The following is a 27686-nucleotide window of genomic DNA, read 5'->3' as shown; positions in this document are numbered from 1 at the left end:
CTTCGGCGGTACTCGGTTGCTAACGGTCGGTATGTTCAAATGTTCGGCTGCAGCTCCTCCTGAGTCTCAAGTGAAGAAAGAGCGGAGAGAAAAGAGACCCCCGGACCGGACAGAAGGAGTCTCAGAGCGGGATGACGGTGCTGCAGGAACCTGTCCAGGTATGAAAACACATCTTTGGCTCGTTGTCACGCGTGGGGAGCGGAGCATGTATGAAGTTTGTGCCTGTCTCTGCGCCCGGCCTTAGCGGCGGGTGCAATCCGTGGTGAGAGCGCTGTTCCTCGGCCGCAGGCCCTACAGAGGCCCGCTGACGGCACAGAGAGAGTTTTCTGCGATTATTGGTGGTCGTTAGTACCTTCTGTCACGGCCCGTTCGGGTCACGCAGAGCTGTTAATTTACACCCGGTACAGCTGAGATATGTCATGCCAGACACCTTTTAAAGATTTGTCAGATTAAGATTCCAGGTATTTCCGATCTAATTAAAGGGGAAATTGGTCAGTTTATTTGATATTTCATGATTCGTTTTGTTCCGCACATCTTTTGGGCTCAGATCCAAAAAACGAACACTGTCTAATTTTAAAATAAATCCGGAATCCGAGCAGGTCCATCTGAAGAGGCCTGAGTCCGGCTGAGGGGAAATGACCCGCGGAGAGCGAACAGACACTCTTTAAAGTCAGTATTTCACCGGAACCAACTGTGGGTGGATCACTGACTGTGAGCAGTATTTGTCATAGAACAGGACCCGATGTTCTTAAGTATATCACGGAGTTTAAGATGTGTGCAGGTGAGAGTGCCGAGAGAAACTGTTGGATTTCATATGGAGTTCTGTGTTAGCATGACTCGGTTAGCAGCTAACGCAGTTGCTAGCACTCAATGGAGCTTCAGTGAGGAGGAACTCTGCTTTAAAGTTCATAAAACGATCAAATCCGTTCCTTCGGGGTCTGTTAATGTCAGAGTCTGATCGCAGATCAGAGAACAGATGAAGGTATCCCGCGGCCGTTAGACTCTCACAGCTAACACAGGCTAATGGCAGCTAACTGCCCGGTAACATGAACCGCCGTTAGCTGTTAGCTGCCATGTCAGCCGCGGACTGATGGGTAATGTCTCCTCACAGGTGTGTTTGTGATCTCACTCGGGTAAACTGTGACTGCAGAGTTAAAGTGAAGTGACGTCAGTAACGGAACTGCTGCAGTGATCGATCAGCGTATTGATCAATAACTTTCCTGAGTTTGACCCATCGATAACAGTCTGGCATAAACACGTCCTGTCTCACATGATGCTCTCAGGTGTGTGTTTGGAGTGCTGACCAATGGCAGCACACAGAGTGTTGATCTAACTACGGTATTGGCTATTGATTATGTATGGCTCGCTGTGAGCAGGTACAGGTGACACAGCCTTTATTTTAACCTGGAGTCAAAAACTGTTTACAGTCAGGTAAACCTGTACTGCTGGTAGTCGTTCAGCTTTCTAATGAACAATACCAGCGTTTGATCAATAACTTTGTGTTTACTGTTGAAATACACTGATTATAGCTGAGTGTGGGAGGAGATCTGTTTCTCACAGCAAACTGAGCCAGGAGTTCTGGCTAAATAATGCAGATTTAATGCAAAATCAATCTGAGAAGCTGCACAGATACACCAACGTGTGTGTGGAAACAGTAGGCTTACAGAAGCTCGTCCGTGTCTCCACATGTGGAGGTGATGTGAGACACATCTATGCAGCTGTGTGTCTGGTAACGAGGGCCGGTGACTGAAGTTGGATGTTTTCTGTTCTGCTTGCTGTCGTTGCATTGTTACAGTGAAGTGGGCAAATACATTTATGATGTCACTGCGTGCCGTTGTGTCGTAAGTGGTGAGAACGCTGCTGTCTCTATGGAAATGAGCGGCTTTGCTTCTTTTTCCAACTTCAAACGGCCCAAATCTCCACACTCTAACTCCTCCCACCTCCTTTTCAGCGGCGTCCTCATCTTCAGAGCCTCGGCTTGTCTTGACTTTTCATTGATGTTTTCTGACATCATTTCCTTTTTCTCACTCAGGCTCCTACTGTTAGGACAGGTGTGGTCCTTCCACGCTCTGTGGCTCAGCCTATCCTGACCTGGCTTTGGTAGGGTGGGCAGTTGGAGGGTCATGCCTATTGGAGCCCTTGAGCTCTGGATTCTGAACTCTGATCTTCCTCCTCACCTTAAGCCTCACTCCTGGACTGTAGTTGGGGCTCTAACATAAGAAATCCTACAGGAATGTATTTAATCTCAACATTGTCGCATTGAGTTACGGTCGGCAGATCAGACATGCGAGCGTTTGAGACAGAGGTGGGACCAAGTCATTGTTTTGCAAGTCTCAAGTAAGTCTCAAGTCTTTATCCTCAAGTCTCAAGTCAAGTCTCAAGTAATGTCAGGCAAGTCAGAGTCGAGTCTCAAGTCACTGGTGTAAAAGTCCGAGTCAAGTCACAAGTCTGAAATTTTGAATTTCAAGTCCTTTCGAGTCTTTAAAAAAAAAAAACGAAAAAAAGCATGTTGCAGTTATATGCTAAATGTAAATATTAGACCATGTAATTTTTAAATCTGTGTTTTTCTCAACACATGACAAAATAGTGAACTTAGAAAATATACACAAATTGTGAAATTGCACCTCTTTAAAATGCAGCTCAATTAAACTTAGCTCCAAGAATAATTTTCACCGACAGTTCTGAGATAAGCTGCATGTTATTCTTGGATGCGGTTGTAGGACCGGCTTTAAAATCGCATGACAAAAATATCATACATATTAAAAAAAACTGCATCACCAACGTAGCCTGGACAACATTTGCTAGTTAGATGAAGTCAGCTATCTCATCGTAGCATATTTATATGCATATTTATAATTATACGGTTCTTGGAGTGAGTGCACACACTCGTGAAGTTTAGTAACTTCAGGTCACTGCAACAAGCCCAGGTACAGTTTACCAACGGATGGGTGCAGGACCTTGAAATGCACCGTGTAGAACGAAAGACCATCGTACGTATCATAAGTTTACCAGTCTCACAAATCGTCGTCATAAATACACATTCCTTAACCGTTTATTAATAGGACCTTTGAGCTCAACGGTAATTAATTAGCAGTGGAAATAATTTCTGGTAGCATCACAGAAATGTAGCAGTGACAATAATATTGTATGCTGTAATCGTACTGGACAATTAGTGATACAAAACAACTGTTTTATCCTGTGAATAAAAGTATATGTTTTTGTCAATGTACCATAATAACAGAAGCGAAACGCAATATTGTGTCAGGACAATTCACTATTTATGCACAATAAATAAAGGAGCATAGCGCGACAATTTCTGTTCAGCGCCAGACTTGCTTGTAACCTATATCACCAATTATGTTAAGAAAAATGACGCATTAACTACAACAGAAGACTGACCTTTGTGGAAATGCTTGGAGCAGACTAACCTGTGAGCTGGAGTGTTCTGGGACGTTATATTTGGTCTTTGAATGGCTGCGATCCAGGCCATCCGTCGCCTCTTTGTTACTTCGGAAACATGGCTCGAACAATTTCTCTTCAACGACGTAATCCGATAACAACCGATCTCTTTACCCGTCGGCTTCCCGTGGCTGTCATGCGACCGGCTATTGCAGTTAATAATACAACAGCTTCTTGACATTTTTGTGTTTCTTTTTATCGCTGTGTGACTGATTTCAATTGAAAGCCTGCGTACGCTAGTACCTCTTGCCACGAGTTCCCAGAATCCTTTGCGGTTTTACCCCTGAATGACGTCACATTTTCAATCTCTATATAATATGCATGTTAAATTTTATATTTGGGGTAAAATATCAAGTCTTTTCAAGTAAACCGGTTCAAGTCCAATTCAAGTCCCAAGTCATTGGTGTAAAAGTCCAAGTCAAGTCACAAGTCTTAGAACATTTTTTCAAGTCAAGTCTAAAGTCATAAAATTAATGACTCGAGTCTGACTCGAGTCCAAGTCATGTGACTCGAGTCCACACCTCTGGTTTGAGACATGGCTGAACAACAGCATGATGTCTGTTGGGTCTGCGCTTCGCAGGCCCCGCTGGTTTAGAAACCTATTTCTGTGAACAAAGCAAGACAGACTCGAGCTCATGCCAGATAACATTAGACTGTAGTGTCTTTAAACTAATTTCCCTCTGATCAACAGTTTGATTACGTTCTCACATCACGAGAGTTTATTTTCCTAAGTGCCACTGAGATAGATCCACTTTAAAAGAAGTCTCATATATGGCCGTGAGGAGAAGAGAAACTTACAGCAGCGCTGTACTCGGCAGTTCACCTCAGAGTCGCTGTCATCAATCACAACTGAGCTACGTCGACTCAGGTCTGGGATCATCACTGATTTCGACAACTGATTCAAAGGTCCCGACTCAGATTCGGTTTGGGACTCAGTCACAAATGTCATGATGATGATGATGATCATATTTCTTGGATGCGCAGTCATTAAGATGGGCGGAGCAACGTAATCATGCACGGACTGATGTGAAGACCAAACATGGACAAACTAATTTCCCAAAAAATTTGGTCTGTCAGCGTTAACACGTTAATCCGGTGTTGACGCGACTAAAATTTGTAACGCTCTCAACCCATCTGAAGCGCAGAATGAACAAACTTTGGACAAACTGCCTGGAATACGTTGACAGAGACATTTCAGGGATTGTAGCTCAGTCCGGTCCTGATAGGTTAGTTGTTAATCGTCTTTGTCATAATGTCGCTTATTTGGGATGAAAGACGTAAACCTAAGGATGTAACCAAAGCGGTGTGCTGCTTGTGCAGACGTATAGTGCAAGCTAGAGCAGGGCGATATGGCCAAAAATATTTATCACGATATATATTTGAAAATTTGCGATAACGATATAATTGATGCGAGACAAAATACAACTCCACAACATTACTAGCGCAAAAAGACAACCTTCCATTTATTTTCACTTAAACAAGAAGCTGGTTTTTATGTACATTGAAGCTTTATAAAAATGTAACAGTGCAAATAATAATAATAATAATAAACTTTATTTATAAAGCACACTTAAAAACCAAGGGTATGCCAAGGTGCTTAACAAGTAAAATAGAGTATAGGAGGAGGATAATAGAAATAGGACCAAAGCAAGTACTAAATATGCAAACAGATAACTGTCACTAATACATAGGAAAGCAACAGGTACAGAGCAAACAAGAATTTAAATGAGCATAGAAGTGCATGATATAAAATCATAAAAGAAATATTAACTAGAGGGAAAGGCAAGATTGAATAAGTGGGTTTTTAATCGTGATTTGAACAGTGCAATGGAGTCAGATGCGCGGAGGTCGAGAGGAAGGGTATTCCACAGTACCGGGGCAGCCAGAGCAAACGCACGGTCACCCCGGGACTTCAGTCGAGATCTGGGTTGGGTCAGAAGTAGTTGAGTGGCAGATCTGAGTGTTCTAGCAGGAGTATGTGGTTTGAGAAGTTCACTAAGATAACTTGGCGCTAATTTATTAATAGTTTTGAAAGTAAGGAGTAATATTTTAAATTGAATACGGTACTTTATGGGCAGCCAATGCAGGCTAGCTAGGACAGGGGTAATATGGCAAAATTTCCTGGTACCAGTCAAAAGGCGGGCTGCTGCATTTTGGACTGTTTGCAGTTTAAGAAGAAGAGAAGAGGGAAGACCATAGTACAAGGAGTTACAATAATCCAACCTGGAGGTCACAAAAGCATGAATAAGCTTCTCCAGGTCCTCATGCGGAATATAATGCCTAGCCTTAGAGATAAGGCGCAGTTGGTGGAAGCTAGATCTCACTACAGCAGACACTTGCTTATCGAGTTTGAGCGAGCTATCCAGCAGTACACCCAAGTTACTGACATAGTCACAAGAAAAACTAGCAAAGGAACCCAGGGCAGCACAGAGTTGGGCACGAGGGATTTTACTGTTGAACACCACAATCTCAGTCTTCTTATCATTTAAAACGAGGGAATTACTCAGGAACCATTCTTTGACCTCCCGCATGCATTCTTGAAAGTAGTGCAGGGACACAGCAAGGTCGTCAGTAAGTTCAAAATAGATCTGTATGTCATCGGCATAACAGTGGAAGGCGATATTGTATTTTTCAAAGATTGTGCCTAGAGGGAGCAAATACAATGAGAAGAGAATAGGGCCTAAAACTGATCCTTGAGGCACACCACAACAGACCGGAGCGGAGGAAGAGGAGAAGGTGCCTAAGTGAACTGATAAGGATCTATCAGCGAGGTATGATTTAAACCAGTCGAGGGCAGTGCCTCTAATACCCACAGTGTGCTCAAGTCTTAGTAATAAAATGTTATGGTCTACCATATCAGAGGCCGAAGAGAGGTCCAGTAAAACTAGGACCATAGAGCGTCCAGTATCAGTGATTACAAGAATATCATTAAGAACTCTAACCAACGCTGTTTCAGTGCTATGCAATGGCTTAAAGGCAGATTGAAATTTCTCAGCAATATTGTTCGTGTCCAAGTACGCCTGGAGTTGGGAGAGAACTAGTCTCTCCAGGATCTTGGACAAGAACGAAAGCTTAGAGATCGGTCTATAGTTTGAAAGGTCATAACAGTCAGAATTTCTTTTTTTAAGAATCGGGTGGACTACAGCATGCTTAAAGGACAAAGGAACACAGCCTGAGAGCAAGGAAAAGTTCATAAGAAATAGGATACTAGGTCCGATTACATCAAAACAGTCCTTAGCTAAACAAGATGGAAGAATGTCAAGCACAGTATTGGTGTTATTCATTTGAGCAACTAGCCGCTTAAGAGTCAAAAGTGACACAGGCTCAAACTGGTGGAAAGTTGAAATGCACTCAGGAATGGGGAGAGGATATAAAGCAGGGGGAAGGGAGGACTTAAGAGATGAGACCTTTTTTAAAAAGTGAGTTTGAAATCGCTCACAAAGACCCTGAGAATGAATTAAAGGCATGTCCGGGGAAGGGTTAACCACAGAGTTAAAAATTTTAAATAAGGTACGGGGGTTATGGTCATTGGCCAGGATGATTTTGGACAAGAAGGACGCTTTGGCCGTTTTAGCAGCACTTTGGAATTTTAAGCGGCTAGTCCGTAGCATGTCATGGGAAACCTGAAGTTTATCTTTTTTCCACCTTCTCTCAGCGCGCCGACACACGCGACGTAAGGCGCGCGTAGTGTCATTAAGCCAACACTGAGAGTAGGTTCTAGGGCGCTTCATCTTAATGGGGGCAACAGTATCAAGGATTGAAGAAATCAGCGATAGGAAGGAATTAGCACAGTCATCAACCGAGTGAAAAGAACAACAGTCGAGAGTGACAGATGCAGAATCCAAGAAAGACATAGAGAAGTTTGACATCGCTTCAGCATTAATTACACGTAGCGGGCGAAGGGGAGCCGCAGGATGTAGTTCATTAGTGCATAAGCCAGTATCAAATATAACTGGGAAATGATCCGAGATCCCAGCGTCACTTATATCCTTGATACAAATGTCCAGACCATATGAGAAAACCAAGTCCAAAGTATGTCCTTTAACATGCGTTGGGTCATTAACCCACTGAGCCAGGTTAAAAGAGTCCGTTAAGGCAAGGAAGTCTTTAGCAAATGAGTCATCCTTACAGCAAGTGTGTATGTTAAAATCACCGACAATGAGAACACAACCATACTTAAAAAGAACGGAGCCTAGGAGATCAGCAAAGTCCGTGATAAAATATTTGCTATATTTAGGCGGTCGATAAACCACCACGCAGAGTGTGGTCGTGGATGCAGTCATCTCCAATAATTGGACTTCGAAGCTAGAGTAGGTAGGTGAGGGTAGCTGCCGAACTGCATACGAATTCTTAAAAACCGAGGCTACGCCGCCACCCCTACCAGTAAGCCTTGGTGAGCTAAAAGCAACACAGTCCGACGGAAGAAGTTCAGTAAAAGGGATGAACTCACCAGGACGAATCCAGGTTTCAGTCAGGAATAAGGCATCAATCCCATTAGTGGAGATGAAGTCATTTAAAAGAAAGGTCTTATTGACCAGCGACCTGACATTAAGCAATGCCATCCGTATCCTAGGGGCTAAGTCGCCACGGGTGGTGCGTCGTAGGACACTTAGGTTGCTTCGGCAAACGCCGCGTCGGAGCGATGTTATCCAAACCCGAGCAGGAGAACATGCCACAGGAATCGCAGGGTAGACTTCGTGGTCGGCCAAGCAGATCCAACGGTGGGTGAGCAACTTAGCATCAGAGCGCTCCTGGGAAGGAGGGAAAGAAGATAAAATATCCAGGCTGGCATGTGGGTAGCCTGTGGCTCTGGCTTTAAAGTAGAGCCTGAAGCGAACGCGACGGCCGCTCCTTCTACCGCGTTTCCTATAGCGTTTCTTGTGTAGATTCGGAATAGGTAGGTGGAGGAAGCCGGTCGGAGGGTCCGGTCGGGGCGCGGTGGCGTCACTCAGGTTCCAGCAAGGATCAGGCCGAGAGGAATGAGAGAGTCTTAGATTTAAAAGTGTTTGCCTGTCGTATGTAATCAGTGCACAGCCATTAGATGCGCATACAACTAAAAGGATAAAAAAATACAATGCCAAGGTCCATAAAGAGCGTAGAGAGGGTAAGAAGCAGCGAAGCAGATGTAGCCGAGGACGGCAAATTCCTTGCTTAAAGTTTAACCAAAAGGCATTTCCAGTAGAAATGGTCTGACATATCCTGAGCATAACCATGTATAATATCCACTGAAGTTAAAAAGAGGTGCTTTGCAACATTAAACTGCAGTGTGCAGTACGTATTTTTCGGACCATAAGGTGCACGGGATTATAAGGCACATTAAGCGAAACAAAGCAGTCAGATAAATCAAACTTTATTAAACTCATTCTTCTTGCTTCCTCCACTTCTGTACCATTGATTTATTAATGTTGAATTCTCTGGCAGCTGCTCTATTCCCATGTTGTTGCAGTATATTAATGACTAACCTTGTATTGTGGATGGATTATCTCAGTTCTCCTGACTGAAGTTTGGTCCGTTTACAGTATCCTGCCATGCGATTGCATTTGTCTCTAATTATCAGGAACCTTAACGTTAACTTTTATAAGTGGAAAAGTGTTAGTGTTCGTCCTCCAGATTCACTGTTTATGTTATGCTAACATAGCTGTGTCACTAGCGATCACGTAGCACATCATTATATACCAGCTAGCCCAACTTCAGTAACCCTACAAACGTCACTGCTGTTTAGTTTCCTGTCTTCATTTATGTTGGACGTGATAGCAGAGCTGTACGTTTGAATTTTTTCAGAAATCTCTCAGTCAGAACATGCTATATCATGCTTAGGTAACTAGCGAAACTAGCGAGCTAACTTCCGCTAGCTTCCTGCTAGCTCCTAACTCCGTTAAATGTAATAAATTTTGTTTTCATGGATGCCTGGAAGTTAAACTTCATAGTTACACCTGGTTAAGCAGCAATGCTGATCGTATTAAAGATGAAAGAATTTAGACAGTTTTTAACTCTCAGTGATGCTGCAGTGTTCGTTTGACCTGAAATATATGGAGTTTAGGACCCAGATTTAAGAGCATCTTAGTCCGACAAATACGACAATAACGACAGCTGCTTGCATGTTCTGCAAAAAAATGTGCTTTGTCGTGTATCTGACGGACAAACACCAAACCAGTTCCACATCACTGAAGTTGCACCATTTTTACAAACGAATTCTGGTTCATCTGTTTCACTCAACAATCGGCCATGTGCGTATGAAAACAAAGGCACTGCGCATGCGTGTTTTACTCCCATTCTATCGCGATATTTCATTTTCCTATCGTTGCCTAACATTATACCGGTATTACCGTGAACGGTATAATATGGCCCAGCCCTAGTGCAAGCAAAGCTCTCAAACGCGGCTAACTTTCAATTAGAGCTGGGCGATAGAACGATAACGATATGTATCGCGATATAACTTTTTCTCGATAGAAAAATTAAACTATCGCAATAGACCTCGCCGCTCTTCTCCTCTTTGAAAAAAAAAAAAAGAACAGCCAATCCAAATTAAGTAGCACAGAGCCGAACCAATCACAGCCGCAGCGTCATGTCACGTGACTTGTTACGTACAGCACAAGTGCCAAGCCACATGTGTATTTGTTTGGGAAGCAGCCAGCCACCGTACCGCCCGGGTAATGGAGGAAATGAGTGTGCAGACTAGAAAAATCAACCGAGCGTTACCGAAGAGAAAACAGATGATGGTTCCAACGCCGGAGAGATTGTCGAACGGAAGAGCCATAGAAGTTCCGTAGTGTGAAGGTATTTCGGCTATTTCAAGTCTGACAAAAAACAGAGTAGCGTGCACTGTAAATGTGCCGAAAGCAAGTCTGGAAATACAATAAACTGGTGCATGCGCTACGTCCACACGTACCCGGGCATTCTTGAAAACGCAGATTTTTCTATGCGTTTGCACCTTTAGTCCACACGTAAACGGCGTTTTTGGTCACTGAAAACGAAGATTTTTAAAAACTCCGGCCAGGGTGGATATTTTCTAAAACTCCGTTTTTGCATTTACGTGTGGACTAGAAAAACGGAGAAAACGCAACGTCAAAGGTGTGCGCATTTTTTGACGTCACACTGTGCGCCACGTTATTGTTTCGGTGAAATGAATTTCTACAATACTGTTACTGTTAATTCTACTCTCTGCAGTGTTTAAATGCTTACATATACACACAGTTACTGTCCCTCCACACATACGGCTCGGTTCTGCTTCTATGCCCCAGCTTTGTTTACTTTTTCCCACCGAGGCTTCTAGACTTCTGATTGGCCAACATTTCTGCACGGTTAGGAATCTAGCTCCACCTGCTGCTTTGGCATGTTCATAGCAGCGTTTTCCTTCATTTCTGCCTTTATGTGTGGACGGGATTATTTTTTAAAATGAAAACGGAAAATCTCCGTTTTCAAAAATACCCGTGTACGTGTGGACGTAGCCTCAGTCTCTGACTGGAAGCGCTAATTCGTCATTCGGCTTTTGTCAGACTAAAGTAACTGTTAAAACTGTTTGAAAAGCTAAGCTATACAACAAGGAGAGATTGAGAATTTCCTTTTAGTTCTCAGTTTATTTGATATTGACAAAAGTTAGTCAGTTTTGTCTGTTCTTCTGTAAAACAAACTAAGATTTATTTTTAGAATTAATATTTTGGTTCTAAGTGGAATTGACAATTTAGTCTGTTTCATTTGTTCTATTTTGAAACTTAAACGCTTTAGCGGCTGCCTTTTGTGTAGTTTGCAATATTTGCCTTTATTTATCTGAAAAAGTCTCATGTTCCTTAAGTACATCTACCCTGTTGAACTTATTATGGGAAATTACTTGTGAGCAACGACACATTTAAATCTTACAAATATAGTTATTTGGCTGAACCCAGCGATACCAGACCATGCCGTGCAGCCGACGGGGTTCTTTTCGGTTTACCGCATGGACAGGACAATGGAGTCGGGGAAGAAAAGAGGTGGTGGAGTGTGTTTGATGGTGAACAACAGATGGTGCGACAGCACAAACATCTCCCCACTCACACGCTCTTGCTCGCCCAATCTGGAGCTTTTGATCGTTAAGTGTCGCCCTTTCTATCTCCCTCGGGAATTCACTGCGGTCATTGCCTGAACTGTTTACATTCCGCCTCACGCGGACTCGGACACTGCCTTATGTGAGCTACATGAGGCTCTCACACATCAACAAACACTTCACCGAGATGCCGCACTCATTGTTATGGGAGATTTTAACAGAGTGAATCTCAAACGGACATTTCACAACCTTCACCAGCACATCAACTGCCCCACCCGGGGCACGAGGACATTAGACCACTGCTACACCCCGTTCAAGAACTGTTACAAGGCTCAACCCCTGCCGGCATTTGGAAAATCGGACCATTCCGCCATCTTCCTCATACCTGCTTACAAACAAAGGCTAAAGCAGCAACCACCAATCAGGAGGGAGGTCGCTCGCTGGACGGACCAATCGGTGGCCGCGCTGCAGGACGCACTGGATGACGCAGACTGGGACATGTTTCGGCGCAGCTCTGATGACATCAACATGTTTACGGAAGCGGTTGTGGGATTTATCGGGAAACTAGCGGACGACACAGCAGAAAGAACTATCATCCGAACGTTTCCCAACCAGAAGCCGTGGGTGGATAAAAACATCCGCGACGCTCTGAGATCACGCACCGCTGCCTACAATGAAGGGCTTGTCTCCGGTAATATGGACCTATACAAGGCTGCGTCCTACAACGTGCGCAGCGTGGTCCGAAAGGCAAAGCGGAGCTACGGGGAAAAACTAGAGTCACAGCTACGACAGTGCGACTCTAGGAGCCTGTGGAAAGGACTGCGGACTATAACGGACTATAAACGACCAGCTTCTTCAATGATGAATGCCGATGCTTCACTGGCTGATGAGCTGAACACGTTTTATGCTCGCTTCGACGCCGCAGCAATTAAAACAACAAACGGCTGCGCGCGCTCGGAGTGCACCAGTGAAGAAAATGCATTCGTCATCACAGAGCATGCCGTGAGGAACACCTTCAGGAGGGTGAACACCAGGAAGGCAGCAGGACCAGATGCAATCCCTGGCCGGGTCCTTAGAGCCTGCGCTGATCAACTAGCACCGGTGTTCACGGAGATCTTCAACCTCTCCCTGGCCCAAGCTGTGGTTCCCACGTGCTTCAAACGGTCCATTATTGTCCCTGTTCCAAAGAAACAACAGCCCGCTTGCCACAATGACTACCGTCCAGTAGCACTGACTTCAATTGTGATGAAGTGTTTTGAAAGACTGATGAGAGATCACATCACTTCTTCACTTCCTCCCACCATCGACTCACTTCAGTTTGCTTACCGGACTAATCGTTCCACAGACGATGCCATATCTCACCTGCTCCACACATCCCTGAGTCACCTGGACACTGGCAGAGGGAATTATGTTAGGATGCTGTTCGTGGACTACAGTTCAGCATTCAACACAATAATTCCCTCTAAGCTTTTCACCAAGTTGACGGATCTAGGACTCAGCTCATCACTGTGTCAGTGGATCCTCAACTTCCTCACAGACAGACCCCAACAGTGAGGGTGGGAAACAAGTCTCCCCCTCCATCTCACTCAGCACTGGAGTGCCTCAGGGCTGTGTTTTAAGCCCCCTGCTGTACTCACTGTACACTTATGACTGTGTAGCCACATCCGACACCACCTCCATTGTCAAGTTTGCTGACGACACTGCTGTTGTGGGCCTGATCTCCGACAACATCGAGACGGCCTACCTGGAGGAGATTAGGAACCTGGAGACCTGGTGCCAGGAGAATAACCTCCTCCTAAACATCAGCAAGACTAAGGAGCTGATCGTGGACTTCACTACAAAGCAGGCGAGGAATTACAAACCCCTCATCATCAGTGGCACGCCAGTGGAGAGAGTGGACAGTTTCCGATACCTGGGTGTCCACATCACTCAGGACCTGTCATGGTCCTGTCACATCAACACCCTGGTTAAGAAAGCCCGTCAGCGTCTCTTCTTCCTCAGAAGACTTAGAGACTTCCATCTGCCACTGAAGGTGCTCAAGAACTTCTACTCCTGCACCATCGAGAGCGTCCTGACGTCAAACATCTGCACCTGGTTTGGGAACAGCACCAAGCAGGACAGACGAGATCTGCAAAGGGTGGTGCGCTCGGCAGAACGCATCATTCAATCAGAGCTCCCTGACCTGCTGTCCATCTACACCAAGCGGTGCAAGTCCAAAGCTAGGAAGATTATGATGGACCTCTCCCATCCCAACAATGGACTCTTCTCACTGTTGAGGTCTGGGAAGCGCTTCCGCTCCCTTAAGGCCAAAACAGAGAGAATGAAGAGGAGCTTCTTCCCCCAGGCTATTCGGGCCCTGAACCAGGTGTAGGACTGGACTCTCCCAAACACGTCACTATAAGACTGGACTCTCACACACGTCACCACACGCACCACCACACATTTCCTATAATCCTATAATTCCTATAATTTATAATCCTTATCTTTATAATGTCTTCTGCTATTTGCACATTCTTTACTGTAAATTCCTAAGTTAATTTGTAAATTTTTGTAGTAAATTGTAAATATTGTAGAACTTTTCTTCTGTCATTTAATGGTCGGGCATTGTACAGCTACAAGCATTTCACCCCCATGTCATACTGTGTATGGTTGTGTGTGTGTGACAAATAAAATTTGAATTTGAATTTGAATATATCGTGATAGATATCGTTATCGCCTGAAATGAAAAAAACATATCGTGATATGAAAAAATCTTATATCGCCCAGCTCTACTTTCAATTCAATTCAATTTTATTTATATAGCGCCAAATCACAACAAAAGTCGCCTCAAGGCGCTTCATAGATACAGAGACTGGTTGGGGTGAGAGAAGGAAGACAGGATAAAAGACAAAGACTAACTGGCATGAGCATGTGCGTGTTCACCATCTGGCTGAGAATGCTAGGCTATCAGCAGCTTCTGCAGCTCTGTCAACAAGGATTTGGCGCTCTCTGAGGAGGGGGCTGTTTTTTCTGTTGATAGGATCTATTAGCGCCATCATTATTGGCAAACTTACTCATGGGCAAATAAATCAAAACGATGGGCAATAGGCTGATAATCGATAGATTCTTCCAATCGCCCAACCCTAGTTTACAGTCGCTTCAGGACAATAACAGTAACAGACAAATGACAATATTTTATAAAGTTTACAAAATATAAGAAATAGCTCAGTTATAAATATTACAGAGGTGAAATATACACGATCAAGATTTTACTCTAACCTGGAAACTTTGTTATTTTACTGCAAAAGGCTGTTGCTGCTGCACTGTGAGCTGTGTGTTAGGTGGAGGGAGTTCAGTTATATCCACAGGCAGAAAAGATTTCCTGTGTCGTTCAGTGATGCATTATGGGTAATCTCAGTTTCTCACTGAATGTGCAGACTCATCATCAACAGTTTACGAACAGAGTTCATGCAGGTGCTTGAAACCCTTGAAAATTCGTGGACTTTAATGTCTTTTCAAGGTTTAAAGATTTCGGTTGTGGTGCTTAAAACAGCTGCAAACTGTTTTTCATTCAGCACAAATAACTGTCTGAATACTTTTCTTATCACATAGAGACATAAAATCAGTCGCAAGTTTGTCCGCCTGGGGCTGCTTGCACCTCTGCATGTCAGTTTGCCCCCCCCCCCCCCAACATGGGTGGGTGCACTAACATTACTCCAGGTTGCCGTTTTAATGAGTGTTTGAGTATTACATTACGCATGCTAATTTTTAAAGTTATTATTATTTTTTTGCTAACTATTAAACTCACTGGACAAATGATTGAAGTTCACTGAGTGTGATGCAATACAGCAGCGCTACGCAGTTAGTTATGGTGATTTATGTAACTCTGTGTCTTTGGCAACACCTCAGGGGGAAACAATGGTAATACGATTCATACGTGCACAGAGTTGACACGTTTTTGTGCTCCCGAAGTTCCCCGGCCTTCATTCAAAACGTGTTTATTGTGAGCACCTACACATGAAACAAGCTCACACTGAGGCCTTTGGGCACTATCAGGAGACACATATGTTTCATACTTTAAGGCTGCCTGCTTATTTAAGGGAGATGATACATGATGGCTGTACATATTAATATTACAGATGATAGATTAAATGAACAGGTTTTCGATGCTCGTGCATTCTTAAAGTCTCCTATGTCGAATGAACTGAGTGAGTCATGTGTCCACAGCCCCTCCCAGTCAGAGCTTTTCTCCCTGCCTGTTTACTATACATGATGTTATTAGCACAAACACTTTCAAGGTGATCATTTAGGACTTCAACAATAATACACACAGCAGTGTAGTTAAACATCTTACAGTTTTATGTTGAGTGTCACACAGTAAAGAAGCATCAGTATTTGTTGAGAAGACTTTTTCATCTGGCCTGACTGTGTGTTATTTTGTGGTGTTTGGTACAGGTCTCTTGTTTTGTTGGGTTGTTGTTTCCAACAGGAGATGAATATCTCTAACAAGTTAATTTGTTCGTATTTCCACATCTTAATTTTAAGCTAAATGTGTGTTTTGAGTTGCTTTTTAACAAAGGTGTTTAAGCCGAGGGTGTTTTGCTTTAAATTTCACATGGTCTTACTGAGGTGATGTGACGTGAAACATCTATTTTTTTTTTTGGTAATGTCCTTGAAAATGAACCTTAAAAGGTGCTTGAATTTGACCCTGATACAGGCCTGTATAAAACACTCCACAGAGCGGGGGGACACGGGAGGCTATCTTGGTCGTAGACGAAACCTGTGAGGCGTCGGCTTTCAGCGCCGTGTCCGTGCCGTCAGGTGAACGTGTTTCCACGTTTTAGTGGAATCGTTGACCTGGTCTTTCTTTTGTGAGCTTTAAGCTGATTCTGGAGTTTCAAACACATTTATATTTAAAAATCGATGTCAGGATTTAATTCTTCGATAGTGCGTTATTCAAGTTAAAATCGATTTGAATCAGGAAATCTTTTTTTTTTTCCAACCCTAGTTAACTTCTTGAAATAAAAACATACAATCAGGTAAATAAGTACCTGAGCAATGAGCGTGGACACTTGACCCGGTAACTGAGGTTTGTTATCGTGACACAAAAGACTGATAAGCATGAAAATTCATATCTCGTCCACTGTCATTTGAGGGTTTGTCGGTAACGTGGTGAAAATTGTGTGACATGAAGTCGGGCAGGGATACACTCCACAGCATCACTGAACAAAGTCTTGCTCCACATAGTGAGCAAGATGCTTGTTGCGACAGCCTATTTACACTTGTTTATTTACTTTAGCTACATCTAGGCGTGGGCGGTATAAACGTATACGGTAGAAACCATATAAATTTGGCCAACGGTAGAGAGTTTGACTATATACGCGATAGCGTATGTTGATGGTGTCATCGAGCTGTGCCTGTTTTGGTCGAAAGCATTGCAGCGTCTGCAAACAACATCATCTGCAAATTATACTGCGCTTCCTCCACTTCCATACCATTGATTCATTAATGCCGAATTCTCTGCAGCTGCTCTGTTCCCATGTTGTTGCAGTATATTAATGACTAACCTCGTATTGTGGATGGATTATCTCAGTTGTTCTGGTCCGTTTACAGCATCCTGCCATGCAATTGCATTTGTTCCTGACCAGCAGGAACCCTCACGCTAAATTTTATCGAATGGAAAAAAGTTAGCGGTCATCCTCCAGCTTCACTCTGTTTATGTTATGCTAACCTAACTGTTTTGCTAGCGATCACGTAGCACATCATTATATACCAGCTAGCCCAACTTCAGTAAACCTACAAACATCACTGCTGTTTAATTTTCTGTCTTACTTTATGTTGGAAGTGACAGCAGAGCTGTACGTTTGAATTTTTTTTATTAATCTCTCAGTCAGAACATGCTATATCATGCTTAGGTGGAAACTAGCGAGCTAACTTCTAACTCCGTTAAATGTAATAAATTCTGTTTTCATGGATGCCTGGATGTTGAACTTAATTGTTACACCTGGTAAAGCAGCAACGCTGATCATTTTATTAAAGATGGAAGAATTTAGACAGTTTTTAACTCTCAGTGATGCCGCAGTATTTGTGTGACTTTGGGACCTGACTACGGCAGCCGTAATGCTCCGACAATCCCTCAAGCCGTGCGGCTTCGTAGCTTACCAAAGTTGGACTGAAACATTTTTGACAGATTTTAAAGCGTGTACCACATAAATTCGGTTCAAGGTCAGTAAGCACAGCCAGAATTCATAGAAAAGGCGCACTGTCAATTTTTGAGAAAGGATTTTAATTGTGCCTTATAGTGTGTAAAATACGTTATACAGAAGAAAAGAATATATGCAACATGTATTGTTACCGCATATGCTTCAAATTATACCGCGATATGGATTTTAAGCCATATCACCCAGCCCTAGCTACATCTACATGTTTAGCAGGTTTTTCACTGTTTCAGGATTATTACATGTCCAGCGTGGCCGACAAGTTAATGTTATGTGGTATGCTCATCTAGCATACGTGGCTAACTTCAGGAAGCTAACTTCAGCGAGCTCCGTGATCCACCGTGGCAGTGATGACGTGACTCTTCGATTCAGTGCCTCTGGTACCAATGAGCTCATAAAGAGTCAAATGAATGTCGGGCACGCCTGAGGCCAGCGCATTGCTGTGGACCCCGACAGTTTATCATGTGACCTGTTGTAAGATGACTTGCCCCTCCCAGCTGCGCCTCACTTATCTGTCTCTGTCAGGCTGCAGTGTGGCAGGCTCTGAACCACTACGCCTACCTGGACGCTGTTTTCCTCGCAGAGAGGCTCTACGCTGAAGGTAACACCTGTCTGTGTGTCCACATACACTCCTGTCAGTACCTGTTTTTCACCCGTGTGTCTCACCTGTGTGTGTCAGTGAGGTCAGAGGAGGCGCTTTATCTGTTGGCCACATGTTATTATCGCTCGGGGAAGCCCTACAAAGCCTACCGGCTGCTGAAGGCTCACAGTTGCTCCACGCCACAGGTTCGATTCCTGCTGGCAAAGTGCTGCGTGGAGCTCAGCAAGTAAGAACACATGGCCACACACACACACACACACACACACACACACACAGAGGTAAATGTAAAAGTAGTCAGAAATGATAAACTTCAGGAAATAGTCCATTCGGACCCCGCCTCTCTGACCCCGCCTCTTTGTCTCTCAGGCTGGCGGAAGGAGAGCAGGTTCTGATTGGTGGTGTGCTGAACAAACAGAAGAGTCAGGATGACATCATCACAGAGTTTGGAGACTCCGCCTCTTTCACGCTATCTTTACTGGGGCACATTTACTGGTAAGAACCAAACTCACCTGCGCTCCACAGGTGAGGATGCTCTGCTGACTCACCTGTCTCTCTCTCTCTCTCTCTCTCTCTCTCTGTGAGCAGTAAGACAGATCGTGTTGCCAAAGGTGCCGAGTGTTTTCAGAGGAGTCTAACTCTCAACCCGTTCCTCTGGTCGCCTTTCCAGAACCTCTGTCACCTAGGTAACGCACACATCCTCCTGTGGAGTCATGAGCACTGTCAGGCTCCACGTGACTTCAATTACACTTGATGCTTTGTGTTTTAGGAGAGAAACCAGACCCAGATCAGGTGTTCAGGTTGTCCTCGCTACAGAACTGCTCCATTGCCCCACCTCCACCATCTGTAAGCCCTGCCCAGAACTCCTCCCATAGATTAGACACCGCCCTCATGGAGACGCCACAGGACACGCTGGTGAGCAACACAAATGCACCTGCAGTGCGGCTGTTTGAGCTTTGACCCATGAGCAGCTGACAGCGTTTTTGTTTTTTAGGAGTTGAATCGTCTGAATCTGGAATCGTCAAACGGAAAGCTGGCGTCTGATTTGTCCGTCTCCTACATCGACTCCTCCCTCATCTCTCCAGACACCGGCTCCTTATTGGGGAACACGGTTTCTATGGCGTCAGCTGGCTCACTTTTAGCTAAACAGAACAAGCCCAAGAGTGGGCGGAGTTTACTTGGAGGTCCTGCAGCCCTCAGCCCACTAACGCCAAGGTGAGTACAACACCTGCACAGGTGAGTTGGAGTCTTACCTTTGCAGCTGGAAGTGTGTTTACAAACTGTGTGTGTGTGTGTGTATGTGTAGCTTTGGCATCCTGCCCTTGGATCCCAGCCCAGGAGACCCCACATATCTACAGAACTATTCATCCACTATGGAAACACAAACTACAGCCCCCAGCAAGAAGGTAACAGCACAGACACACACAAACAGACAGGAGTGTCTGTGATTTCACCTTTGAGTTCTGGAGCTGAAAAGAGCCAATCAGGAAGATGTTTGCTCATGTAACAGACAGGAGTCGCCCCCTGCTGGTCACCAGTCAGCTATGTTGAAGCTTTGAATAATAACAGAGATGTGACAAACAAGAAGCACATTACTGTCATACTTCACACGTAACCTTCATAACATCATCAAATGGCTCGCACTTAACACTGCATTTCAAAATAAGGGACTTCCTGTCAACACCTTTGACCTTAATCCTAACTCAGTGGTTCTGAAATAAATGACAACAATGACATGTTTCAGTTTTTCTTCTTGACCCCAGTAATGTTCACAACAAGGCTAGTACAGGTTAAACACTTCCTGTTCACCTCACAGGAAGTTACATCATTCCCTTTGAGAAACACAAACCGTCCCTAGCCGTAGGATGATATCCACCCCTCTTCCTCTGCTCACCTGTACCTGTCTCTCCGTCTCAGGCTGTTTCCAGGATCAGTCAGTCCAAGTCTGTCTTCAGTCAGAGCGGTAACAGCAGAGACGTTCTCCCCATCCCCTTCAACCAATCGCAGACCTCTGCACCTCACAGCAGGTAACTATGGCAGCCAATCACAGGACCTGCTGCACAGCAGGGATCAGTTCCGACTGCCCGATGATCCAAACGTGTCGGCCCTTCAGCTGCTTTGATCTTCTTTAGGTGATCTTCAGGAGGAAGATGAGAAGCTGAAAATTGTATATGATGACTCGTAATTTCACTTTACCACCTCTGATGGACTTGCAGGTACCAGTGTGTCCACCTCTGATCACCTGTCTGTGTCTCAGTGGCTCTCCTCAGGTCCTCAGTCCCAGCATGTCGGGGCCGCCAAATGTTCAGCCCAGAAGAAGCTCCAGATTGTTTACAAGCGCCAGCTCTACTGCCAAGGTACTCACTGTAGTACTCACTGTAGTAGTAAGTTAAATCTAACCACTACATGCTGTAGTAGCACCTGTTTGGTGCCTCCAGCCTTCCTCCTGACTGTCCTTCTCCTCTCTGCAGGAGAACAGTAAGAAGCTGAAGATGAAGTTCCCGACAAAGATCCCGAACAGGAAGACGAAGTGTAAATCGGCGAAGACGTCCAACAGCACCAACCTGAACGAGAGCCTGGACATCCTGAGACTGGATCCCAGCCTGAGTCTACCTGAGACAAAGATCCCACAGTACCAGAGGGCCGCCGCAGGTACGCCTCCAGGCTCGGCCTCCAGGCTCGGCCTCCTCCAGGGCTGCTGTAATCAATGCAGTAAGTACAGTTTATGTGACGCACCTGTTATGTTTTCAGACAGCATAATGGCGTTGCTACGGGAACTGGGACGGGGCTACCTGGCGCTGTGCTCGTACAATTGTAGAGAAGCCATAAACATCCTGACCTCGCTGCCCCCCCAGCACTACAACACCGGCTGGGTCCTCACGCACATCGGCAAGGGCTACTTCGAGCTGGCCGAGTACACACAGGTAACGCACACAGGCCTGCAGGTATCAGGCTGTTGTTCTCCTTCATCTCATAGTGGACAGAAATTATTTTTTGGAGCGGCACAAATAATTTGTGTGGCATCAGATTTGATGCAGAACAGCTGATTGTTCTGTAAATAGTTTGAAATGTTTGTTGAAAAAACGCCTTGGCTGTATTTTCAGGTAAACAGCTGCAAAAAACTTCGTTGTTTGTATAACTCAGTTACTTTTTTGAAGAAGTAACTACATAATTAATTGCCCAACATTGGTCATTATTTACTGTATTTTGCAGACAGAGTTACAGACTCTCTCCCAGACCACAGACTCACAATACAAGTCAGAGCTTTATAAAAAAAAAAAAAAGAAAAGGAAAGTTGTGTTTTCAAAATTGGAGTTATTTTTTACTTCCAATAGTGTTAACATGCTACAGGTCATGAACAAGATTTGTTTTTTTTTTAATTTTCATTGTAAGTGGGCTAAAGCAGTTAATTAAAAGTAGTCTAATATAAATGTAAATGCTGTAATTTGATTATTTTAATAAACCATGTAACACGTCTGCTGTTGCTCACTGTGGTCCAAGTGTCCGCTCAGGGAGTTTGTGTGTTCAGACACATGAAACATCAGAGGGAACATTGGTTGCGACTCACCTATACACAGTGCTGTGCAAAAGTAACTTCCCTGACCTGATGACTGTCAGTGACCGATTGTTTGAGTTCAGATTCTTTGGAGAGCCAATCAGAGGTGGAGTTGCTGGTGTGTTTCAGATCACCATCCTGCTGCCCAAGTGCTCTTGAGCTTCAGGGTGTGAACTGATGGCTGGACATTCTGGCAGAGAGTGGTCCAGGTGCTGCAGCAGCCCCAGACCGTCACACCACCACGTCTGACTGTAGAAATGTCTCCGTCAATTTTTCAGACCACCTCACTTTGTCTTTAGATGGTGGTGTGACGTGCTGACGTGGTCTCATCGTGATTTAACAGCAGGGGCGGTTACCTTTGCACACAGCGCAGGTGTGTTCAGATTGGTTGTACTAGCACCGCTGGCACTGGACTCAGTTTTATCTGAAACGTATCTGTGTCACAGACATGGGGAGGGAAAAAATAAGGAAGGGGGCGGTGTCTTTGTGGTCATCTCATGGCGCACCTGCAGACTGCCTCCAGTCCAGGTGAAGCCTCATTTGGATACTGCTGGTGCTTGTCCGTTGTCATGACAATGTGTGTTTGTAGGCGGAGCGTATGTTCAGCGAGGTGCGCAGGATCGAGTCGTACAGAGTGGAGGGGATGGAGATTTACTCGACCACGCTGTGGCACCTGCAGAAAGACGTCGCCCTGTCGGCGCTGTCCAAAGACCTGACCGACATGGACAAGAACTGTCCCGAGGTAAGGAGCTCACCTGTCCAGGTCAGAAACCCACTGATTGTGTGACACTGAGACACATGTACTGTGTGTCTACAGGCCTGGTGTGTAGCAGGAAACTGTTTCAGCCTGCAGAGAGAGCACGACATCGCCATCAAGTTCTTCCAGAGAGCCATCCAGGTATGCCACGGTTACAAGCACTGATTCTGGGAAGAAGGTCTCTGGTCAGCTGGGGCCACCTCACCTGTACAGAAATGGTTTTGTGTTCTGAGTCAGCTGATGCCCCTCCCTCTCTGTACCCGTCTCAGGTGGACCCGGGCTTCGCGTATGCGTACACTCTGCTGGGTCACGAGTTCGTTCTGACAGAGGAGCTGGACCGAGCGCTCGCCTGCTTCAGGAACGCCATAAGAGTCAACAACAGACACTACAATGCCTGGTACACTGATACCGCCTCCACATTGACCACGCCCACTGACAGTACATGTATAAAGGTTCCACCACGGGGCCCTGCTCTCCCTGATAGGTGTAGCCTCTTTAGAAACAAGCAGATGCTGAGACAGCAAGTGTAGTGGTACAGACAAGGTACGCAGAGAGAGATGTGGGAATAAACCAGTGAGAATGTGAGCAGCTTTACTGCTGAGAGCAGAACCTACACCGTCGTCGTTTTCCAGAGTGGAGCACAAAAGGTCTCAAACTTAAACCTCGTGTTAGAAGTTATGAAAACACAGAGTAAAAGAGTAAAGTTACAGTTCAGTGTTGACTGTTACATAAAATCAACTGTATACAAAGTTTTTGTGTGCGCACAGGTCCACAGGCCTGAACATGATGAACTTTGACCTGCTGCTCACCACAAACACACGCAGATATTTTTCTTTTTCTTACGACTACAGTTAAACGACAGTCTTACTCAGTGAGGTAACACAACGTGTTTTTATTGTCACAGCAGCTTTTTCTTCATCATTTAAAAAAAACGCAGATATTTCTTGAACACCATAGTGGGCTGTCTGTGGGCCGCACTCCTGCTCCACACTCATAGACACTGACACCAATTTTTTTTTTTTTTTTTTTTAACCCGTAATGATCGTTTTTAATCTTCATTGTGTGTGTGTGTGTGCGCGCGCAGGTATGGTCTGGGAATGATTTACTACAAACAGGAGAAGTTTAACTTGGCTGAGATCCACTTTAAGAAAGCCCTGAGCATCAACCCTCAGAGCTCCGTGCTGCTCTGCCACATTGGAGTGGTAAGTTTTCACACGCCCACTGGAGGCGCACCTGAACACGTGCAGAATGAACCGTTACAGTTCCAATTTTTTAGATGTTTACAAGATTTCTGTGTGAAAGGGATGTCACGACACCATGAGCCGCTTTACAGCATCCTCCATTTTGGTTTGGGGCATGAAGCGAGCAGTCATCTCGTGAGAGCCTTACTTCCACCTGCTGCTTCTCCGCATAGGAGACAAACAAATAAACATCAACCGGTTTCTGACCAGTGAGACTAATGAAGTGCAATGACTGCAACAGATGAGCTGTTAGCTCGTAGCACTGACCCTCTGGTGTGTGTGTGTGTGTGTGTGTGTGTGTGTGTGTGTGTGTGTGTGTGTGTGTGTGTGTGTGTGTGTGTGTGTGTGTACGTACGCAGGTGCAGCATGCTCTGAAGAAGTCTGATGCAGCCTTAGAAACATTGAACCGAGCGATCGGTATCGACCCCAAAAACCCACTCTGCAAGTTCCACAGAGCCTCCATCCTGTTCGCCAACGACAAGTACAAGGTAATCAATACTTGTCAGAACTGACTGTGATGAATGTAATCGGCTGGTGTGAAAACACACTGAGGGTCTGAAAGCTGACCGGAAGGAAACTGTGTGACATCATAAAGTGCTCTGTGGATTAAAACCCAGAGCCAGTGACTCCCTGATCAATACTCTTCTGTTCTAACCCTGTTCTGTAATCAGATTACATAAAGCATGACCTTTGACCTTTGTCTGTGTGAAGTCATGTTATTCATACAGAAACATAAAAACATTTCAAATCTTAAAACTGAGAAAATGAATCCTTTTAATAAATTGATGAGCTCGTGAATGAGAATCAGCACGGTCCTCAGCCAGGAAAGGGTGCAGCGCCCACTCAGGGACAGCTCCTGCTCCAGGTGGGGGAGTTTAAGTATCTCAGGCTCTTGGGGTTTGATAGAAGGGAGCGGGAGAACCACAGATGGATTAGTACTGCAGTGACGCGGACGCTATACCGGTCTGTCGTGGTGAACAGAGAGCTGAGTGTATCTACGTCCTTATCCTCACCTATGGTCAAAAGCTGTAGGTCATGATGGAAAGAACGAGATCGTGGATACAAGCGGTGGAAATGAGCTTCCTCTGAAGGGTGGCTGGACTCTCATTTAGAGATGGGATGAGAAGTTCAGCCATCCGGGAGGGAACCGCTGCTCCTCCACATCAAAAGGAGCCAGCTGAGGTGGTTCGGGCATCTGACAAGGATGCTCTGGGCAGGTAGGACAGCTCCGTGTTTCCTCTCTAACATCAGTCTGTGATGTTGGAGAGGAATCCTCCATCCTGTGATGGAGGATTCCAGCTGTTCAGCAGTCCTGGCTCTGCTTCGTCCTGTTGTTGCTTACATGATGCTCCAGATGTTGTCAGCTGGCCAGAGGTCTGGACTGCAGGCGGGCCGGTTCAGCGACCGTGCGGCTGAGACAGATGCAGTCTGCGGTTTAGCATCCACGTTCGCAGGCAGCATCCACGTTCGCAGGCAGCATCCACGTTCGCAGGCAGCATCCACGTTTGCAGGCAGCATCCACGTTCGCAGGCAGCATCCACGTTCGCATGCGTCTGACCTCAGATTAATTTTAAAGGAGCTTTGATGTTTCTCCATCGTGGTCACATGTGGCTTCTTCTATGCATGATGCGTGGACTGCACGCTGAGTTCTCATTGGTTGACGGCATCAGAAAGGGAGCGACAGCAGCATTCACTGCAATGTAAACGAGCAGGGAAAAAAGGAGCATGAAAACCTCAGACAACAGCAGGAGGCCACACGCCACTTAGACAGCGCCCCCTGCTGTTAGACGCTTGTACTGTTGTGCTGTCTGCCTCTCTGATCTGTGTGTGTGTGTGTGTGTGTGTGTGTGTGTGTGTGTGTGTGTGTGTGTGTGTGTGTGGGTGCGTGCATGCGTGCAGGCGGCTCTGCAGGAATTGGAGGAGCTGAAGCAGATTGTTCCTAAAGAGTCGCTGGTTTACTTCCTCATTGGAAAGGTAAGTGTGACCTTTGACCTCTTTTTGTCATCAGAAACGCTGTCATCACTGAAAGCTGTTCAGGTGTGCAGAGAAATTAAGCAGCTAGTCAGAGCAATCCTTGGAGCAACTGTAAGCCCGTAATTTCCTGAGTGATGAATAAATGTTCTGATGACTGTTACACCTGTGCCTCAGGTGTATAAGAAGCTGGGGCAGACTCACCTGGCTCTGATGAACTTCAGCTGGGCGATGGACCTGGACCCTAAAGGAGCCAACAACCAGATCAAGGAAGCCATCGACAAGAGATACCTGCCTGAGGACGAAGGTACGCACTGTTGCCACTGTTTGGTGATGTCATATGCAGAGAGGAAGTAGTCCACACTCATGTTTAGTTGATGGCGTTTTACCGTCTGTGGTCCTGGGTTTGATTCTTCTGTAGAATCACTGTGTTCGGCACCACTTCACAGAACAAACATGTTTTCACAGCAGAAAACTGTAAACGTGTTTAACATCATTTCCAGAATTACAAACGTAAATTTAAAATGTGTGTAGAAATCTTGCAAACAATAAACTTGATGTAAAAACGCAGCAAGGGCCTTGGCCACGCATGTATTTAAACCCGTTACAGAAGCTGTCACAATAGGACGCCACACAACTGATTTGTGCCAAAAAGTCGTTCCTGTCCATTACAGGGCAGCAGGGCAGGTCACAGCCCTGACACCTGCAGGTGTATCCCTCCTCCTGTTGTCCACCTGGGCCCATGTCCGAGTATTGTCCTTAGAAAATCTTGTTTTTCCCCGTAACTCTGGTTTTACTCGGCCAATCAACACCAAGTCAGGTTTACAGTTTGAATTTTCAACACAAGTGGAAACGGAGACTTGGTGAGGCTGCGTTGCCATGTGACGCGGACACACCGGTGTGTCCGTCAAGGGTTAAAGATTCTGTATCTCTGTTAAAATAAAATATTTCAGGGCTTTCTGACAAATACTGAATTTTGGAGTGTGTGGATCAAACGCGAAAGAAAACATCGAGGACGTCATTTCCACCCCACAGAAATGAAAAACTGCTGCTGCGGCCCGACGGGTGCCTAGCAACACGATTGTTTACACACATTTTGACATGAAGCATTTGACAATGAACTGTAACACAAGCCACACCAAGCTAGCTGTGATTGATAAATAAATATAAGAGATGAGTAACTACTGCACGGCTCAAGATGGGATGTTGAGCAGAGCGTGTGAGTGAGCCGGGAACTGATGAGCAACGAGGGAACCGTGGCTGAACGCAGCCAAGTGAGAGCAGAGCAGCAGGAGCGGAAGCCTTCTGCTTCTGCAGTCACTAGTTTGAAATGTGCTGATGTCTTTCTAACCGTTCATTATTTTAGCACACACACATTATCCAGATTCATTTTGATCTTTCACGTTCTTCTGGAAACGTTACTTATTGAATTCTGTTGTCAGCTTATTCCGAGTTTATTTGTAAAAAAAAAAAAAAAAAAAAAAAGGTCTAACCTGTCTCCCTCCAGCAGCCGAGGTGGACGACAGTCAGGACAGCAGCATCATGACGGACGCCGACGACACGCAGCTCCACACGGCCGAGAGTGATGACGTTCTTTAACCACGCCCTTTGGCTCCGCCCCAACCCTGGCTTGAGCCAGTCCCTCCCCTGTTTTGATTGGCCAGAGGCGTACTGTTCCTAGGCAATGACAGACCTTCAGTTTAGCTCCGCCTCTCTCCCCATCCTCCTGTTGGCTGAAACGGACTGCTGGTGCCCTGAAACCCCGCCCCCTGACACTTCCTTCCTGTCATGTCATCACAGCTGGGTTTTTTTTGTTTTGTTTTTAATATTTTTCTTTTGTTTTGTTTTCCATCCTGATGGTAATAATCAATAAACATTTAAACCCCG

General features: G+C 45.2%; 1 protein-coding gene across 3 annotated transcripts; it reads left to right on the top strand.

Moving 5' to 3' along the window:
* cdc27 (cell division cycle 27) lies at positions 1-27686 on the top strand. Of its 3 annotated transcripts, none has more exons than XM_085272415.1 (20): positions 1-158; positions 18202-18277; positions 18356-18503; positions 18644-18769; positions 18863-18960; positions 19044-19189; positions 19269-19489; positions 19581-19680; positions 20192-20301; positions 20532-20631; positions 20746-20926; positions 21026-21198; positions 22420-22572; positions 22648-22728; positions 22857-22984; positions 23672-23789; positions 24188-24316; positions 25728-25802; positions 25977-26106; positions 27307-27686. In XM_085272415.1, the coding sequence occupies exons 1-20, from the start codon at positions 132-134 to the stop codon at positions 27396-27398; spliced, it is 2412 nt and encodes an 803-aa protein (XP_085128541.1). In that variant the 5' UTR covers positions 1-131; the 3' UTR covers positions 27399-27686. The 3 variants fall into 3 exon arrangements, with proteins under 3 accessions (XP_085128541.1, XP_085128540.1, XP_085128539.1); XM_085272414.1 differs by lacking the exon at positions 1-158 and adding an exon at positions 714-781 and having other exon boundaries at positions 27310-27686; XM_085272413.1 differs by lacking the exon at positions 1-158 and adding an exon at positions 722-781.

The sequence above is a fragment of the Mchenga conophoros genome, linkage group LG4 (assembly GCF_057382185.1).
Source record: "Mchenga conophoros isolate Kocher_MC1m ecotype Shallow Benthic linkage group LG4, M_conophoros_male_GT1.1, whole genome shotgun sequence".
NCBI lineage: Eukaryota > Metazoa > Chordata > Actinopteri > Cichliformes > Cichlidae > Mchenga > Mchenga conophoros.
This window is presented reverse-complemented; position numbering and strand designations above follow the sequence as displayed.

What these genes read in the sequence shown, in the direction of transcription:
- cdc27 (XM_085272413.1), top strand. Translation starts at nt 743, where the DNA reads ATGTTCTTAAGTATATCACGGAGTTTAAGATGTGTGCAG. An exon ending in AGAGAGGCTCTACGCTGAAG is followed by an intron (nt 18,278 to 18,355) that starts GTAACACCTGTC and finishes TGTGTGTGTCAG; the next exon opens with TGAGGTCAGAGGAGGCGCTT. An exon ending in TGCTCTGCCACATTGGAGTG is followed by an intron (nt 23,790 to 24,187) that starts GTAAGTTTTCAC and finishes GTACGTACGCAG; the next exon opens with GTGCAGCATGCTCTGAAGAA.